The sequence below is a fragment of the Labrus mixtus genome, chromosome 16 (genome assembly GCF_963584025.1).
Source record: "Labrus mixtus chromosome 16, fLabMix1.1, whole genome shotgun sequence".
Lineage (NCBI taxonomy): Eukaryota > Metazoa > Chordata > Actinopteri > Labriformes > Labridae > Labrus > Labrus mixtus.
This window is the reverse complement of record NC_083627.1, coordinates 16,483,224-16,502,066: the sequence shown is the minus strand read 5'-3', so window position 1 is coordinate 16,502,066 and position 18,843 is coordinate 16,483,224. Positions and strand designations below refer to the sequence as shown.

The window sequence follows — 18,843 nt, the reverse complement described above, 5'->3', positions numbered from 1 at the left end:
AGGGGGTGGGAGGGCAAAACGATAGACCGGATGACTGTGCGGTGTGGGAGTTGAAGATTTGAAAAATATCCAATAAAAGAAAGAAAAACAGAGGAAAAGGGGCAATTTGAGATTGAGAATGAAAGTGAAATGAAACAAAGCCAATTTGGCAGTTTGGAGCTATAGCTGGGTTTGTGTTGATCTGTGTGTGTATATATGCGTATATGTGTGTATGTGTGAATGTGTGGGGCAAAAACCGCAGTCTGCCTGTGGGGCTGAGAAAACTAGATTTTAAATCCATTTTGAGGGCAAACAAATGACCTTGAGGCCCCCATAGTCAGGCAGATGCTGTCCTGCACCAACTTCTCTCTTCATATCTGCTGAGAGAGAGAGAGCGAGAGAGAGAGAGAGATGGAGTGGGTCTGTCTGTCCAGTAGCTTATAAAAAGTCCATTATAGTGCACTTCTATCAGTTTGGGCTCTCCCAGATGGACCCTGGAGTAAATAGACAGCACCAGAGAGCTATAAGCCCAGATTTGATATACGGCTGAGGAATAGCTGTGAGTGTTTGTGAGCGTGTGCGAGTTTGTGCGTGTGCATTCAATCATATGTGCAGCACCGAAAGAGCTGACGGTAGTCGATGGCGAACATTTCCGTGCCACTGTTTTTGTGCATGCCTTTTACTTAACACAGCTGTTTGAGCGTATTACCATATGTGCTCCCTTGCCACACACAAACACACACATAAAGTCTTCCCAGCAGGCTTAAATCCCGGCTCAGTCTGACAAAGGAGCCTGTGGCTCTAACTGGCTCTGGCCCAATCCCCTTCCCCTGCCTGCTGCTTTGTAAGGCTCAAAACCGCTTACTGCACGACGTTTATTTATCAGCCATATTTACTTCCTATTGTGTAAGGTGTGTGGGTGTGACTCATCATGTTTGTGTGCATGCCACATCAAGGTATATTTGAGCTGCACTGCCATTGTAAATGTGAGCATTTAGATGTTCATAAGATGTGTTCTCGTCTTCATGCTCGTCTGTGTTTATTGAGGGTATCCCACCGCTCATTGCATTGAGTTGAGGAGGCTGACAAAAGCCTCTGCCTGCTGAGTGATAGCGCTCAGCAGGCTGTGAATGGGACTTTGTTTTTCTACATGCTACTTTATCAACTGTTTGTTTGTCTGGAAGAAAGAGAGGAAATTGCCTCGAGCAGAGAGGTGGTGGAGATGGATTTAGAGCCACTGCTTTATTCTTAGCAGTTGGATACAGGCAAACAAATCAAGCTTATCCTTAGGTAACCAGCAAACCTTGAGACTGTGTAGGATTCTTATGCCATTCCTGAACCACAGTTACCAAAAAATAGAATCAGTTGCATGAAAGGACCAGCACTGAGATGCTTTTTTATGTGCATTTTCCATTTGATGAACTTGCATGAGTGGGATGATTTTTCTGTAGCTGAAAATATCACAGATTATCACTTCATGTTCACTACAATGAGAAAAGTCCTGGCTTTGTTGACATTTTATGAGCAAAGAGCATAGGGCCAAAACTATCGGATATGTTGGTTAGTGATTAATCTTGAGATTATTCTCATAATAATTTATCACAAAATTACATAAAACACCAATATGTTGTGAAGGGACGTCTCTAACTTGTGTTTTTTTGTTTGTTAAATCAGTCCAAAACGCACATTATTTTTCTTAAATGGCAAAAGCAGGAAGTCCTGACTAAGTGAATGTTTGAAATTTTTGCTGAAAAAAAACAAACATTTGGTGATTCATAGTCGTCATACAAAAATATCAAAGAGCATGCACATCCGCAAACAAAAGTACTGGGTGCTTGAACAGAAAAACATCCAAAAGTAGAAAGAATAGTCCGCACACCAGGAGCTGCTCCAATTAAATTAAATTTAATGGAAAAATTAACAGCTGTAACGTTTCGGGCCCTCGCCGTTCATCAAACATGATCCATTAGTTCATAGTCTTCCAATTGTCTTATCAATGTGAAACCATGTAACAGAACTAAGGCCATAACTCACACCAAAACATACAGCTTTTCTGTTAACTTAAATAAGTCTACTGTTTGGACGTCCACATATTGTACTAATTTCAGTTCCCACCATAGCAAAAAACACAAAACGCCTCTTCAAATCACAAATACTCTCGTGTAAAAGTCTGATCCCAGAATATGACAGAGGCTCTTAACATCAATCAATCCATTTACAGTCTTTGTACCAATCTGTATAGCTGCCAGTATGAAAGTCGGTACTTGATATGGTTAATTTACACCCAAAAATATGAATCATCAATATTAAGTCCATCATTTGCACATGGCCAATCAGAGGATTATTGTCCTTAATGTATTCCCATAAAGAGACAAGAAAGAGCCAAGTGGGGACAAGATCAAGAATGACTGGTCTTCTTCACAGTTTTATATCTGTTCTCTCAAGTGTTATTAATTCAACTCCATGAAGGCAGCAGATTCACAAAAGTCAAGACTTGTGACTCAAATGCCTTCACATCCCATATTCATGGTAGCCTATCATGTTATATGCTTAATGGACTACATTGCATCTTTATGTTATGATCTCTTCAGCTGTCAGTGGCAGATTCTCAAACACTTTTGCATTCCCTTGACACTTCAGTCAGATGAAAATAAAGTAAAATATCACATCTCCACCTCTGCTCCCGACCAATCATAGGATTATCGACCCTGCTCGCGATTGGAAGTGATACTGGTAACTATAGATCGAAAAAAGATTCCCTTGGGAGATGGAGAAAGGGCTGAAATGGTGTGTGTGTGTGTGTGTGGGGGGGGGGGGGACTTGGGATAAGAGAGAGAGCAAGAAGATGTGATGAAGTGTGTGATGATGTATCCATTAAAGTGCAGTCCAGAACATTAAACAATATAGTGGGGTTGGTAAAGGTCAGTACTCTTGAGGAGGTTTATCCATATTGATCTCTCTTTTCCATTCTGCTGGACTCTGCACTGGTGTCCCTCTAAATCCTCTACTGTGCTGTAGACCAAACCAAAAGAAAGAGACAGACGAAAGGCGGATAGAGATGGTGAGAAATAAAGAGATACGGAAAGAAGTAGTTCTCACTGGTCATTTTATGTGAGACATTACTTCTCTTCCCTGCTTCAATGATCTCTATGTCTCAGACGCACAGTACTCTGAAAAATGGCTTTATTTGTGAGAAGTCTACTAGAAAATGGATTGAGAAACCCCCAGTTCTATCAATTTTTTCCGATCCCCAGATCCAGTACTTAATACAGGATGTTATTCAGTTTTCCAATTTGCATAGCATTTTATATCAATGAAGTTGGACAATTGGAACATGCCAACATAAGCCTAAAGGAAGTACATCAGTGCACTTATCTTATTTGTCTTCTGGGTGAAACCAGGTTTAACGCAAATGTGACGGTGACTTTTTTCTTGAAGTTGTACAATTGCATAGTTAGAACTGAATTTTTAATCCTGGAAGACTTGCTAAAAGTCAATCAATGCATTTCTAACTCCTACCTGTCAGACCAGTGTCACTTCACCATTCAATTTGGATAAATAATCCAGATGTCTATAGAGGACTTAGCAAGACCTAAGCTAGGATAGCATGCTAAGTATGGTCTTTTATTAAGCTTAAAGCAAGTTAATCATGTAAGAGTAGCCTGTGTTTGGGTCAAAACAAAGTTTTTTGTTGCTAGGCTAAGTAGCACTTATCAGCAAGCTAACATCACAATTGTCCCGCCAATTAGTGGTGGATTTCTTTTAAGTTGTTCTATAAGTCATGCAACGACTAATGCGATTATTGATAGTGTTGCCTAAGTGCGAAGTGATCTTATGTGAAAGTGTGTACCTCCGATTAGGTTTATTAAAAATCCACTGCTCCCAAGAAATTGTTTTCCCTTACAGTAAACTGTACAGTTAAAGTGTTGCTTTACAGGAACATTTTAAGTGATGTGTTTTGATACGGCAGGACACATGGGCTGTATTGACAACCTATGTTCATGTTCCCAGGCTGTTGGGCATGCTGACATCAATGACAAACTTATGTCTGTTGACCTTCCTGTAATTGGGCCAATAGAAGTTTTCATCAATGGCTTTCAGTAAGATCTGAGGCTACACAGATCCAAGAAGATCAGACGATCCAGGCTATGATTCCTTGAGCTAGGGACATATGTGGCTTGGAGTACTCATTTGAGTTGATCCCCAAATTAAAATGTATTTATAGCCCTTATCAGGAAGCAGTAGTGACTGATACTGCTCTGGCACTACAGGGGGGCAACATCTGGTATCTGAGCCCATGACACAGAGGGGCAGAACCCACTCAAAAAGGTACTACAGGATATAAACCAAATCATTATGAGCTTAATGGCGCCATCTAGCAGGCCACTTTATGACAGCGGGTGGAATATATTTTTGAAACGCTGTAAAGTTCAAAAAGGAGAAAGATCCCCCCTTGCCAAAGGAGCTCCCCCTTTTCTTCACTTAGGGTCTGAAGCTGGGATTTTGGCAAGGCATAATAGAATGGATAACCAAATCCCATGCTGTGGTGACATTATTTCTTAAAGAAGCCTGGCAGCAAAATACCCTGCAGGTTATCAAGACTCTCTTACTGGACCAGCCTCTGGTGCTGGAATCCCTCAAATGTGGAATTCATTTTTCGAATGAATTTTTACAAGTTACTTATGATGCTCTACAGGACTCAGACCCTTAACCCACTTAACTTACTTCATTGGATCAGTGGTAATATTGTCAGGGCAAGATTTGGTAAGATTATGAGCAGCAATACTGACTTTGTTGCACCAGTTTGCAGAGCAGCAGGTGGATAATGAAAAGGTTTCACTATGACCAAGTCCCCCTTACTTCTGCTTGACAGAAGCTACCAACTCTAGCACATTACATAAACTGTTAATTGAGAAACAATGGCAACATTTTTTTAAATGGGATTTGTAGGTTTTTTTTGCGTCTTTGAATTAACCCAGCAATAAACAATGGTTTGTCAATGGAGCCCTTTCTGGATTCAATAAAATGTGGACATTAAAGACAACTGGGGAAAAAATGTGGCATCATGAAAAAATGTTTCACACATTTTATTTACCTGCAACATTCATCTACAGAGAAAAGTTGACCATGTTCCTGCTGAAAATCCTCTCTGCGTTACCCAAGTATAAAGCACTGACCTTAATACTTCGCATCCAATGTTTAAAAAAAAGTATTGCATAAAATAAGAAATAGTTCATACATTTTAACATTTAAAAGTGACTTGTTAATTTCCCTTGATCGTTAGATCTTCATCATTGGTTCTTCTCTCATGTTTAGAATCAAAGAGACTTATTATTTTAATAAGAATACAGTAAGTAACTGGATGCTTTTATCTGCATTGAACCTGTTAAAAAATGTACTTTGGAAACTCTGACCTCTGAATTCAGAGAGTGGTGAAGTGATTTTGCCGGGGCTGATGGAGTAGATGAGTGTAGAATAAATCCAGGGAGAGTTCAGCAATGCAGTGAGTGGGAATACAAGCCACAAAAAAAATATAGGAGCACTCTCTCCTGGCACAGGGTTTAACGTTTTCCATGTAAAATCTGTTACTGTAAAACCTGCAGCTAAATAAGTAGGCGTTTGTACTGTGTGCTGACCCTGGGAGGGCTCATAACTCCTTGGGCTGTTGGCATATACATACATATCTGCAGCCTCAGTTTGATCGTTAAGTTACATGCAACAGTAGCTGTCTTTTTTGGGGCAAAATTAAACCTTTTTATTGTTTATTTTCTTCGGAAAAAGTCTCAAGTGCACCGGGGCACCTCTTGATGATTTAAGTTTGTTTCAAAAAGAAAGTGAAAGTAGCAACCCACACAAGTGAACATAATAGGTCATTCATCGTCTCAGTTGCTGTTAGTCGACTGCAGATATCATCTAAAAAGCAAAATTTACAATTATTGTATTGTTCCCGTGGTAGAATATTTAACTTTGGCCTACAGCATAACCACAAATTGTCCAGTTGAGAATAACACACAAAATATATTAAGTATGAATGAGAGAGCCAGAGATAGGATTTAAAGAAATCTTGTTTTTACCTAGGCAAAGTGTTTTTGTATAAGACCAAGTTGGAATGCTTTTTGCAATGTGTATTTGAGCAATCAAGTCATAAAGCATGAATGACTGTGAAGATTTCTATGGTTCTGTGTGTGTGTAATATGGGAGAATGTCCCAGGCTTGCATTGATGTGTCTATGCTCCCTCAATCATCTCCTTAATAGAGGCTAATGTGAGGTAATTTCAGTGTCAATCACTTTTGTGCTCTGTGATCTAATTCACACACAAGCGCACACACACACACATCTCCTGTGTATAATGTACCTCTGATACGTAGTATATGTTCTCTTCTTTGCGTTAATGCAAAATCCCACAAGCAGGATGTACCCAAGTGAGGAAGATCTTCTAAATCCAAGATTGTTTCGCCTGCCGAGGGAGTTGATTAAGTCTTGTGTTGCTGAAACTAAGCCTACAAATCCATTTGCACAGATCAGAACAGTGTGTGCTCATGCCTCCATATGTTCGTACCAATGGAGATAAAACCGACTTAGATATGTTGCATGATTTCCCTTTTTTTCCCCTCACTCTCTCTAGGCAATGGTTCTGTTTGAACACATTTTCACAACTTCATGACATGTTCCACTTTCAATAAGCCCTATATGAAATATGTGATGTGTTTATAATCAGGCTCTTTGACCATTGTATTCTATTCTGAGTCGTGACATTTCATTTCAACATGTATAGACTTTTTATTGACACTGACAATGTTTTCCCGCTAAGCTAATGAGCCAGTAGGAATTGACTTCCCCTCTGAGATTGTATTGCAAGCTTGACATTCTGTTATTTGTTTTCAGCACGATGTGTGCTGGAATGTATCAGTGTGTTCTTTAAATATTCTGCTACAAGTAGCAAGCCAAGGGAATGTAGGCGTTTGTATTTTTATTTTGCCAGAGTCGTGTTCTGGATGTACTGAAAAAGTTGCCTCTTTGGACTTACTCTGGATGTACAAAAGTAGCAGAGGGTGTTTATGAGCACTTATTTACTATAGCTTTCAAGTTATCTTTCTATATGCTATGGCAAAGATGTATGTCGAGTAGTAAACAAGCAAGAGCATCCACTTAGCAGATTGTGCTTTTTTTTTTCTTCACACATTTAGCCTCTGTGTTCCGCATTGATTGAAAACATACCAGGGGAAAAAAAAGCATTCTTTCTGAATAAACAGAAACAAAAGGACAAAGATGTATCCTTGTCTTTTCCAGACCAATATGATGATGATGATCTGAAGGTGAAGACCCAAAGACCAAGATCAGCTGACCAGCCAGGTGTGTTTCAGGCACAAACAGGTGAGTAATGTGAGTGTGTATGCGGCAGCGTGTGCGAGTGTGTGAGAGTTCGAGTGTTTGTGTGTGTATGTGCTGCCATAGGCCATGAATGCAAAAGCTGCCAACTTGACTTTTTTCAGGCTTAATGTTTAACTCAAAGATGAATACAATAGAGTTTATTTCCATTTGCCATTTAAGGCATTGCAGAGCCACAGGGCAGCTGCTTCGTTTGTCCATATAGTGATGTTTAAATATGTAAAAGAATGACTCCTGAGTGTGCTTGACTTACAAATCGTACATAATTAAACAGATAGGAAATGAAATGATTGAATTATTCATGACATAACACATGAGCATATTAAGAAAATCATCTTTATACATATATCACATACATGTAGCTGCTTTATCCAAACAGGGATAGGCCAAATAGTCATTTGTGTTACACATACACACACTCTGTATTCACTGAGCGTGGAGGAAGGAGTCCCTATACTGCGAGGGAAACCCCTGGCTCCGTCTTGTCCTTCGCTGTTCTCTCCCCCTCCTCACTTCTGCCCATTCTTCGGTTCCTGAAGGCATGTGTGACGAGCTTAAGCCCTGACTCACACGGCATGTTAATGAAGATGTAATGCGATTAACGGACATGCAATTAATTTGATTTCCTTCTGTGCCATGTGATGATGCCTCCGTCAAAGGACACGGCGCTCATAAACAATTTAGAGGAAGAGAAGTAGAATGACTTAACTATTACTCCTCATTTGAGAGCGTTACTCAGATTTGAAACACAAATGACATATCCCCACAAGTATAGAGAATGTTAGAATATTATATATGTGTTTGTGATACAATAGCAGTCAGGGCCATATTAAAATTAAAAAATATAGGTATCCTAGCTCCAATAAATGATGATCTTGAGGTATTTTTAGTCAATAATTCAGTAGAGGAAAGGGGAAAACAAGGTCCTATAACTACACAATCAAGCTCTTTCATCACCTGTCAGATAAGCCAGCACTTTTCCCTTGACACTCATACAGATTATGATTTTGTTTGTCTTTTTCCGTTGCAGTGAATTTGTATTGGCGTCACAGTCGTCCTCGGGAGCTTTCTTTTTTATTTCCGTAAATAAAGAGCAAAGACGCACAAAGATTTGCTAACAGGAATCAATAAAGCAAATTTTTATTGTTGTGGGGGGAATGTAGCATAAACGATTCAGACATCCTGGAACTCTGACACCACCGTTGTGCCTTTGTGTGACTCTTAAAAAGTAAGTTAACTTTTAAGACTTCTAATACAAACAGATGTTTCACATTTCGAGACAGTTATCACATAAAACCCTCTGGCAGGGAACGTTGCACTCGTGTATGGATTAGTTCCTGAAGACGAGCATTGATGTGTTCTGCCTCCGTTCACATGACACATTGTTTTTTCATTGATTGAGTAAAACTTGCGGTTGGTTTTGTTTGCTTTAAACAGCAGAGCAGAAAAGTGTGTGCCCTTGCTACCACACATATTGAAGTTCAGCATCATCTTTGTGTACTCCCACTTGTAGAAATATAAGAAAAAGGAAACTAGAACACCATGAAAATTGCATCAAAATACAAAGTAGACACCTTGCATTCAAGTTTCCAGCTGTGGCTAATTTCCGACCCCCCTAGGCTTTTAGGATTAAAACAGAATCATTACACATAAAGAGTTACAGAAATAGTGAAACTATACAAATACAGATATCATAGTGAAATACAACTAAAATACTGAAATAAGGACAAACAGTAAAATGAGGATAATAAGAGGAAACACAGTCAATGGTCATAGACTTACTTCAGTTTCAGCCAGTGTTTCACTTATGTCTTAAAAACCTTGAACTCAGGTGGTAATGTGTTCTACAGGTGTGTTCCTCTTACTGAGAAGGATGACTGCCCAAGTGTAGTTCCTTGTTTGGTGCTTTACAGTTTCCATCCGATGTAGCCCTCGTTCGGATTTCACTGTCTGGCTTGTTTACCAGCTGACAGATTGTTTCTGTAGCGAGGTTGTTTACACACTAAAATTGTGTTCTATAAAAGACAAGTTTACAAAACTGTCAAGTATATTGTATTTCTTCGGAATGAGGCAATGGGGGCAATCTAATACATTCTTTGATCCGTTATTTTCCGTGCCTGTTTCTATAATGACCTGATGGCTGAACTCACTATGTCCATCTCCTCCTTGCTCTTCAGGTGACCCAGCGGCAGAGGAGTGGTCGCAGTGGAGTGTGTGTTCTCTGACATGTGGCCAAGGTTGGCAAGTGAGGACACGATCGTGTGTTTCTTCTCCCTATGGGACCCTGTGCAGTGGTGCCCTGCGGGAAACACGCATGTGCAACAACACGGCGTCCTGTCCAGGTGATCCTGGGATCGCAGGCTCAGGTATGTTAACTGAACATTCCACTGACTATATTTGAACAGGTTCTATTTCCATCACGTGTGCTTTGATGCAGAATGTTCAAGAATATGGGGTCCCTACCATGGAATGTATAAACATGGACGTATTCTCAGTGACGTCACCCTGAACAGGCATTTTAAAGCCCGATGTGGAGGTCACCGTGTTTGAAATGCTATCCATACTAACCTGTAATGAGTCTGGAAAAAAAAGACAAGAGCTGGAAGTGGGGCAGGCAATAAGCCTCCTGTCAAACAGCTACAATTCACCCACCTGTCAGTCAACTCAACCACACCCAAGACAACGCAAATGTATGCAGAACTCTTAGGTTTCATAAAATCTAAACTTATGAGTTATAAAAAATCTCACCCTGTGCAGTTTTAACAATAAAGAAATGAGCTGTTGAAACCAACAACATTTTTTTTTTACTTTGTAACATGTTTATTTCTGTGGTAAAAATGGACTTATTCAATAGGATCTAATGAGGATTCCGCTGCTGTTGCAACCAGCTTCAAGTGGACACTAGAGGGACTACAGTTTTTTTGCAAAATTGCATGGGCTTCAACACCAGAGGTTGCTGCTTGATTATATCTCAAAATATGCTGTAGCATGGTGTCGTCTCCAGGATGCCTGCCTCCCAAAAGGCATGCTGGGATGTACAACCAGCCTTTGTAACCCCGAGTCATGATAAGACGGTTGAACAAGGTTAAGCAGTGTTGTAATATGTCAAACAAATACCATGCAATTTGCATTGTGGAATTTGAAAAAATAAACACAATTTGACAAATGCAGCTTTAAATCACAGGCTTTCTGCTTAACACATATCTCACCCATGCAGCATTTACTTGTCTATTTACAATGTGTTAAGAAAGCTGCAAAACTCAAGAAAATAATGACGGTGTGAAATTCACTTCTGAAGGAGGTGGGCGGTATGAACACACACACAATTACACACATAACTCGGGGTGCGCTCAGCCAAAACATCATCTATCCTTGGTGAAGCAGGAGAAAATTCCACAGCAGAATGAGAATGTCATTTTTGTCACTTTAATTCACACTACTGGCCAGCTGAGAGAGGGAAAGTGAAAAATACAGGCAGGCAGACATGACACCTGAGCCGATGTCAGCAAGTCTATTAGAGATGTCACAGCTCAGAAGTTCATACTTCTTAGCTCCTCTATCTTTAGCTCCTCTCTGCTCTTTCAATTTTCTTTTAGTATTGTACTCATTAACCTTATCTTTTCCATATGATATCTATTGATATGGATATATCAATAGAAACATTTTAGGTAATTGTATTTAAAATAAAACTCAAAATGGTGTAAGCCATAAAGAGAGGACATTTTTAAATAAAGGTACATTATATCTGCAATTGCATTAAAAAGCTCAGAAAAAGTCAATGTAACAGCCAGGCTTTTGTTTCAAATTAGAAAGTCATTTTTGCCCCAGATGAAATCTAAGTTCCAACCAATCAAAAAACCATCAAAAAAAACATAGGCATTAATGCTTTGCCAATCAGTGCTGATGTATTTAGTGCTGCTTCAAAGAGGCAGCAGTTAAATGAGAACGGCACCCAATTTTTTTTTCCCAGCAACACACAACACAATCACGCCAGATCAAGTCACCGAGGGACCTTGTGTGCCGCTCATCCTGAATAATGGGGCTTTGCTCTTGATTGATTGCTGGCATGGAGTCTTTCCTGGATGAAATTGTGAAGTGGTGCCTGTCCTCTGATTTGATTGTGATGATTGCAATTGAACTGAAAACCAGAATTTCATTGACTCCCTCTTGCCTGGCTTCTGTCCCTGCCCTATTATTCTGCTAATGCACAGTCCTCAACCCTAGGAAATCAAAACACAGTCTGTTTGGGAAAATAAAGACAATGTATGTAAGACAGTGTATTTTCCCCATACTTGGTATCTAGAAAGCTAACTGCTAGCCTCTGCTGCCATATAAGCAGTCTTTGTCCCACAGGCCAGCTGAGGCAGTAAAGTTTTAGTTCACTTAAAGTACCATATTATACTCAAATGATGTCACCTTTGATGAGTTATGTTGGGGAAAGGGACTTTAAGTTTGGAAATGAAACGAAATTGAAGGTGAAGGCAACTATTTAGAGGTTTTCCAATTCCTGCTTGAGTCAGGCATCTAAAGCTAACTGGGCTGCTACTAGCATAACACATACTAGCATACCAGCTACTAGCATAATCTCCAAGTAAACTACAGGTGCTTAAGTTGTGTCATTGGTAGTCTAGCAGCCACATTTTGACAAGAAGAAAGGAATATACTGTTTGAAATATCCACCCTGCAGGCTACCCAGTGGAGTCAAATAAATCCAAGTCTGAGCCAGATATGATATCAGACAGTGTACTCCACCAGCCCTTTTTTGCAGTAGAATATGACAAAGAGAGTGACCCTGCCTATGCAGCGTTCAGGGACTGACAGTTGACTGCCAAAGGAACATGTCAAAAAAGCTTGCATTGTCGCTTCACTGGAAAGAAAGGAAGAACGCCTGGCCTGGATTATTGTGGTTGGCAGACAGGGGAATTCTCTAGGATAACCTCTCTGCGCTAAATGGTTCCATAAGAGAGTGCGTCACAGGAATATGGCACCAACGTCCTCCATTCACAGCCATTCTAATAAAGATAGTGATGGGTTTGAGGACAGAACGTTATATGGAAAAATCAGTGCTCATAACTCCGCTTGGGACATATAACTGAAAGGGAAAGTGGGGCCACTACTTTCTAAATGTCAGAGTGTATAGTCATTAGGATTTAGCTGCTAAATCTAGAGCCTAATTATAGGATAGGGCTTACCAATGGTAGCTTAAAAGATAGTGGTTGAGGAACCTCTATAGCACAGGGACTTTTATTTCCTATACAGTAGGTTCTTTTAAAAAGGAACTCAAAGGTTCTCCCAGCAAACTGTCATCTATATGTCCACTAAGGTCTAAAGACCTGGGAAATTTAGAGTTTAAAAGGGTCATTCCTTCCATTTATTTGTATTAATGAATACTATCTTAACATATCAATCACAAATGATACAGTATTAAGACCTTTACGCAATATTTCCCATGTGATATGCCCTGTTTAAAAAAATGGCACAGTGGAGTAGGGTGAAATAGAAATGCAACTATACCCTCTCAGAGCATAAAAGGTATTAAAGCAACGTAATGTAACACTTCAAGACAGTTGAAGCACTGAATGCTGTGCTAGTGTTTGTTCAACTTTCCTCAACCAATCAGGCAGACCCCAAAAGTACAGTACCTATACTTTCAGGAAGTACTATACTTTTGGGGTGAACCACGGATTTTATTTAAGCTCTGGTCACTGTGGTGGAAATTTGAGTACCTCCAAAAGTCCCATTATCATGTTGGAAAGCTCCTGCAGTTTGAACACATCTACGAAAGCAGCCTCTCTTAAAATGTGCTTGTCTGGATTGGCAGAGCATACTTTTACACAGAACAGGAAAGTGGTTTAGCAAGTAGGTTCTCAACAGAAGGCTTCAACATTTTTAAATATTTGTGTTGATTGTATTGTTCTTGTGTGTATGGGAAGCTGTGGGTGTTTTTTTTGTCTTTGCTCTTCATGATTTATTGTCAATGTAGTGTCATCAGTAAGAGTGCTCTGTTCATTTGTCACATAATTGCACTGCCCTATTTGCATTTCCTGTGTGAGAGTTTTGAAAGTTTGTGTTACATGTGACACCACATAATGTTACTGTGTACATTTGCAGCACAAGCACACGTTCACAAATCAGTTAGAAGTCACTCAGTGTTTACTCATGCAATGCGCCCCCGACCTAAACCAAATGAAATAAAGTGAGAAAAAAAAAACAAGGGAAGCGAGAGGAACATTTCTCCTTCCCTGTCAGTGCATATGCTAATCTTGTTTTTATGCAAATGTGTCAACGCGATTTGTATGTCTAAGTGCCTCATTTTCCATTCAGTGTCGATATTAATATCCTCAGCTGCTCCTTTGATGGAATATTGGTAGCTGTGTTATGTTCCGTTTATTATTTCATTTTTCCTCCCTGAGCTCCTCTGATGTTTCCTGACGTAGTTCTGGAGGGGTTGTAGGGGCACTCCAGGGATTGCCTCAAAATGGGATCACGTCAAATTCAAGTGGGCTGGGAGGGTTGCACATAAACGTGTGAAATGAATTAGATGAAGTAGATGTTTTTATTTTCTTTATTATGCCATTTTCTGGGTGGAATCTACACTGGTCTTTGATATTTGTTGTTTGATGAAGTCCTAGGGATTAAAAAACCAAACCAACGGAACAAAGAATGGTACAGAAATTAGGACAGCAGTGGTTTGAGCTTTCAATACAAACACTGAAATATTAATTATCTAAAAACAACTCGTAATAAACAACATGTTGTCCGCACATGTTGCCTGTGCCTGTAAGTTGAATTTACATGTTTTCCTGCTTGTATTCAAAAGTTTCTGTTTTCAGAACATACCAGTCGTGCCAGCTTTCTGATTTATCCGATAGATGTTTTAAACCAACATCCTTCATTCTGTTTCATTTGAATTTACTCAAACTCTCAAATATTCAGCTCACACACACTTTCACAGTTTCTCCCAAAGCATCCTGAGCTGGGGAGTATGCTTAGTCTGCATACTTAATTTTTAAGCAGTGTTTTCCAGAATCTTCTAGTCAGATTTTTTAAATATATATATTTATTTATGTTAGTGCTCAAGATTAGGGTATGGAAGTGGGTGTGTTATGAGTGCGAGTGTGGGTGGATATGTCTCTGGGGCGCATCTCTGTGCATGCTTTTATGTGTGTCTGTTCAAGTTAGGGAAAATCAAAGAAAAGTAGTTTGGACATAAAGCCAATGAAGTGAAAATATACTTTTTTTTTCCTCCCTGTTTTATCATGGCTAAAAACTCTTAAATTGAGGTGGTACAGATAATCAATTTTAAGTAATGGTGTAGCTCTTGACAAAGCAAACTAGGCAGTAATTGGTCCAGCAAATTAACTTTTCTTTTTTTGGAATATGTGCTGAAGTATATACGGCCTTCATGGCCCAAAGCGTGCAAAGTAAAGTAGTACCCGTATATTTCTGTTCTACTTAGCTACTGCTCATTTCCCATAGATTCAGTGACATTTAAAACATGGAGTGGAACAATGGTGCATTATGAATACAGTGTGTCTGGGTCAGTGCGTAGTCAAACGCTGCAACAACACACTTCCAGTAACCATTCAAGCGAGAGACTCGGGGTGCATGCGAGGATCCAGTCATTGAGCGATGGCAGACTTGTGCAGATGGCCAACACACAAACTTAAAACACGCACACAGTATTAGATAATGTTGCCATGCTGCGCTGTGATCAATTCAAATTGCTGTTAATGATGGCAGTTCTCAGATTAAGTGCTATACATGTTTCAACAGCAGCAACTAGAAATTCTTAAAGTGTATATCTTCAAACAGAATGCATTGTTGCAAGCCTTGGTTAATCTAATAGGCACATTGATTTTAAATACATGCATAAATCATAAGTGTTTCACATAGCTGTAGTCCCTGAGGTGCTTTGTGTGCTGTATGTTAAGAGTGCGAATGTGCATAATGTTGAATAAAGAAAGATAAGCATGGACTTTTTATCTTTATCTTTTATCAGAGATTACTTGCATTGCATCAGAATGGTGCACCAGAATAAGTGATATGCCTCCTTTTTTATGTAAAATATATTTCCCCTAATCTGCTCCTCACGAAGCTGAATTTCTAGGAGTTCATGAACTTGATTTGGGGAGCGGGTTCATCCACAGATCTGTCGCATGAGGTTTGATGAGAACTGATCGACTCGTTATTTCACTCTTCATTCTATGCTGCTGTAAACACGCTCTTTTTCACCTCCCCCTGTGACTGCAACCCCGATGGAACAACATCTCACTTTAATGTGCACAGTTAGACTAAAAGATGTGCTGTAATATGTTCATGCAGTGGTTGGTGTCATGATGGACAATGAAGCTTTGTTTATTCCTCTAGGTTGGGTGGTGTGTTTTTGTTACCAATGGGTGGTGTAATACAATCATCATAAGTATCTGATGACATTTTTGTAGTGTTCTACTGATTTTCTCCTTTGAATGTGTCTTAATCCCAAAGCTGCTTCCAGCTTGATTTTATAGACAAATCGATTGGTTTTTGCACAGTCAGACTTCAGAAACACCAAGTTCTAAAGAGGGTGATCCAATTTGGATGAATTAGTAATGTCTTACAAGCAATCCTCTACAAACCTAAGCTAAATAAAATAACTCTTGCTGAATTATGTTTATCTTTTCTCTGCATCCAATTGTATAAACTTCTGGAGTCTTCTGGGAAACTTTTGCAATTTGGGGGTTAGAAATGTGCCGGCCCCACAGTTTCAATTCACTATTAAAATGATTCATTGAATTAGACATTTGGAAGTAAGTGTAGCTCTACTGTAGAGCCACCAGCTCTATTAGTGTGAAACGTACTCATGCTGTAAGAACCTCAACAAGTAAAAAAAAAAAGAAAAAAAAAAAAAATCACCTTTGGAAGGACTTACTAGATGAAGGACTTCTCCTATATTTGTACAACATGCTAGCTATGGCTAGCTTCACTGTGCTTGAGGGTAGGGCTGAATGATAAATGTAGTCTCACAATTGCGATGTGCGCTAAAAAAAGAAAAGCACATTATCAAGTATTCCCTCCATATTTGTACAACAGCTATAGCTATCACTATAACAAGCTAATGCCTAATGCTAGCTTCATCTGTTGGTGAGTCAGCTACCTACTGTAAGTGACACGCCTGTCAGTTTCTGTGAAAACCTATTTCTTTGCTTAACTTGCAACTTTAAAAAAAATAAAGTGTCTGTATTTGTTTGAACTCACTTAAAAACTTTCCTAATTTGAGAGCAGTTGATGAAACTCAATCTACGTTATCTAGAACTACAAATTAAACGGTAAACAGTAGCTACAGCAATCAGCAACTTGAATGCTAATGAGTGGATACAGTCCACATTCTTGTTTTATCACTGCCATTATTGCAATATATAGCCACTTAGCACAGCAGTTTTAAAAGCATTGATTGTGTTACTGAATTTAAAGACGTCTCACTGTTTAACCAGCTACCCATTTCTCTGAACTTTTTTTTTATACCACCATCTTCTCCCTCTCTCTCAGCCTTCTCCTCCCGCTCCTCTGAGCCTTCCTTCACAGAGTAGACTTAATTATTTATTGCCATGATTTATTTAGCTTTGCTCAACACAGGACCAGCAATCTCCATCTTGCTGTCTCAAACTTTTTTTTTCCCCTTCCCTCACTGCCTCTGCCTCCTCGCTCTATAACTTGGCTCTGTAGCTTTTCTTGCTGCATCTCTCTAAATCGGCTTCCTCTCGCTTCCTCCCATCTCTTTCAACAAGGCTAATCTCCTATGGTGTCTCGCTGAACAAGCCTACATCTTCAAAATACAAAATTCCTTTTCTTGGCCTCTGCTTTTCCTTCTATAAGTTTTTTTTTATTCTTATGTTAATCTGTTATTTTGAGTCCCTGCTTTAACAAATAATTCCCTTTTTCTTTTAGTGAATTTTGAGTTACTTGTTGCACCTTTCTTGTGTTCTTTTCCCTTTAAAATCTGACTGCCATCATTATACCTTCCTATCTCAGTTCAGACGTCACCTAATGATTTTGGCAATTATGTGTTTGCGCAAATGCGTGTCTTTTTTTTTTTTTTTTTTTTTTTTTTAAACAGGGCACAATCTGCTACATATGTTCAAATTCAGATCAAGCATCCAGCAAAGTCTAGCGATCAATAAGGCAGCAACACGAGAAGTCTCAAGTGACCATCATTATCTGCAAAGTTTTGTGCAAGTCCACAGTTCATTTTGATTCATTTCAGCTACATCTGTTGCTTAAATAGGACGAGGAGTGCAGTAAAGTGGGAAAGAAGAAGGGGGGGGGGGAAGAAACATTTTCAATATTTTAAGTGGTGTTTGAAGTGTTTGAAGTCTTTTGATCCTTTGGTTCACTAACTGAATGCTCTAATAGTTTCAGAAGCAAATTTACCACGTTCATTTCCTCCTCATGACTCATGCTGTACAACTGCATGTCTTCAAATGTCCATTCCTAACCTCCATTTTCTTTCATGTAGCAACATGTAAGTATAGATTCATTCTCAGCATATCTTTTCCATTGTAATGGGAATGTTGGTATGGAGGTCTAAAGGTCACCTCTTTCATGTTTTTTTTTTTTTAAAGGAATGTGCTAAGCCTCATTTAATATCTTGTGTTTCTCTCATTTTCTAACCCTCTTGCCTGCGGTGGGATGCTCCCCTCCTTTCCTCATCCCTCATGCCCATGTCGTGTGCGTATTTGTGCGTGTGTTTGTAGTGCATGGGCTGTGGGAGGAGTGGTCGTTATGGAGTCTGTGCTCCGTGACCTGTGGGCGGGGCTCCAGGACGCGAACCAGGAAGTGTGTGAACGGAGGAGGGGCCTTGGCTTGTGGGAGGCCCGAGATTCAGACCAAACTCTGCAACATAGCAGTGTGTCCTGGTTAGTACCATCCCCATTTACATGATACACCCAGTCTCTCTCTTTATTTCTCTCTCCCTCCCTTTCTTGGTCTGTCTGCCCATTCAAGTCTGGCTATCTTCATTTCTTCCAAAAACAACTGGGTTTGCTGTCACAGCTCTTGAATTTACATGCATTTATATTTCATGTTCTTCCATTTCAACTCTACAATTCAACCTAGTGTTGCTCTTCATCTGCCTAAACGTGGACCAATGTTGCATTTAAGAGCAGCTGCCTCAAAAACCGTGCATTTCAGCCTCCTGCAATTCCCCCCATGGATTATTGGTCATTTAGTTAAATAGAAATACAAACAGTCAACAGACAGATGGCTGCAAAAACACTGTCACTGGCAGTTATGTAAAAAAAAAAAAACAGCATTTCAGCTAAATTGAATTACTTAATTCTCATATTTCAAACTAACTGAAAACCCTTAACTGTTTAGTGTATAATCATTCCATTTTGTAGAAACATAATGGTGCCCAGATTATTTAGCCCAAAGGCACATTTGATCACAGGTCCAGATTTCCCTGTACTCCAAAGTTGACATTTTATGGTTTATTG

General features: G+C 39.5%; 1 protein-coding gene across 5 annotated transcripts in view; it reads left to right on the top strand.

Annotated features, from left to right (window-relative positions):
* The window catches only part of adgrb2 (adhesion G protein-coupled receptor B2), a 231,648-nt gene that overhangs the window by 105,258 nt on the left and 107,547 nt on the right, over positions 1-18,843 (top strand). For all 5 annotated transcript variants that reach the window (XM_061058960.1, XM_061058964.1, XM_061058962.1 and 2 more), the window contains exons 3-4: positions 7,271-7,354; positions 9,547-9,735. In XM_061058960.1, coding sequence (XP_060914943.1) covers positions 7,271-7,354; positions 9,547-9,735 — 273 coding nt within the window. The remainder of the gene's footprint in view (positions 1-7,270; positions 7,355-9,546; positions 9,736-18,843) is intronic.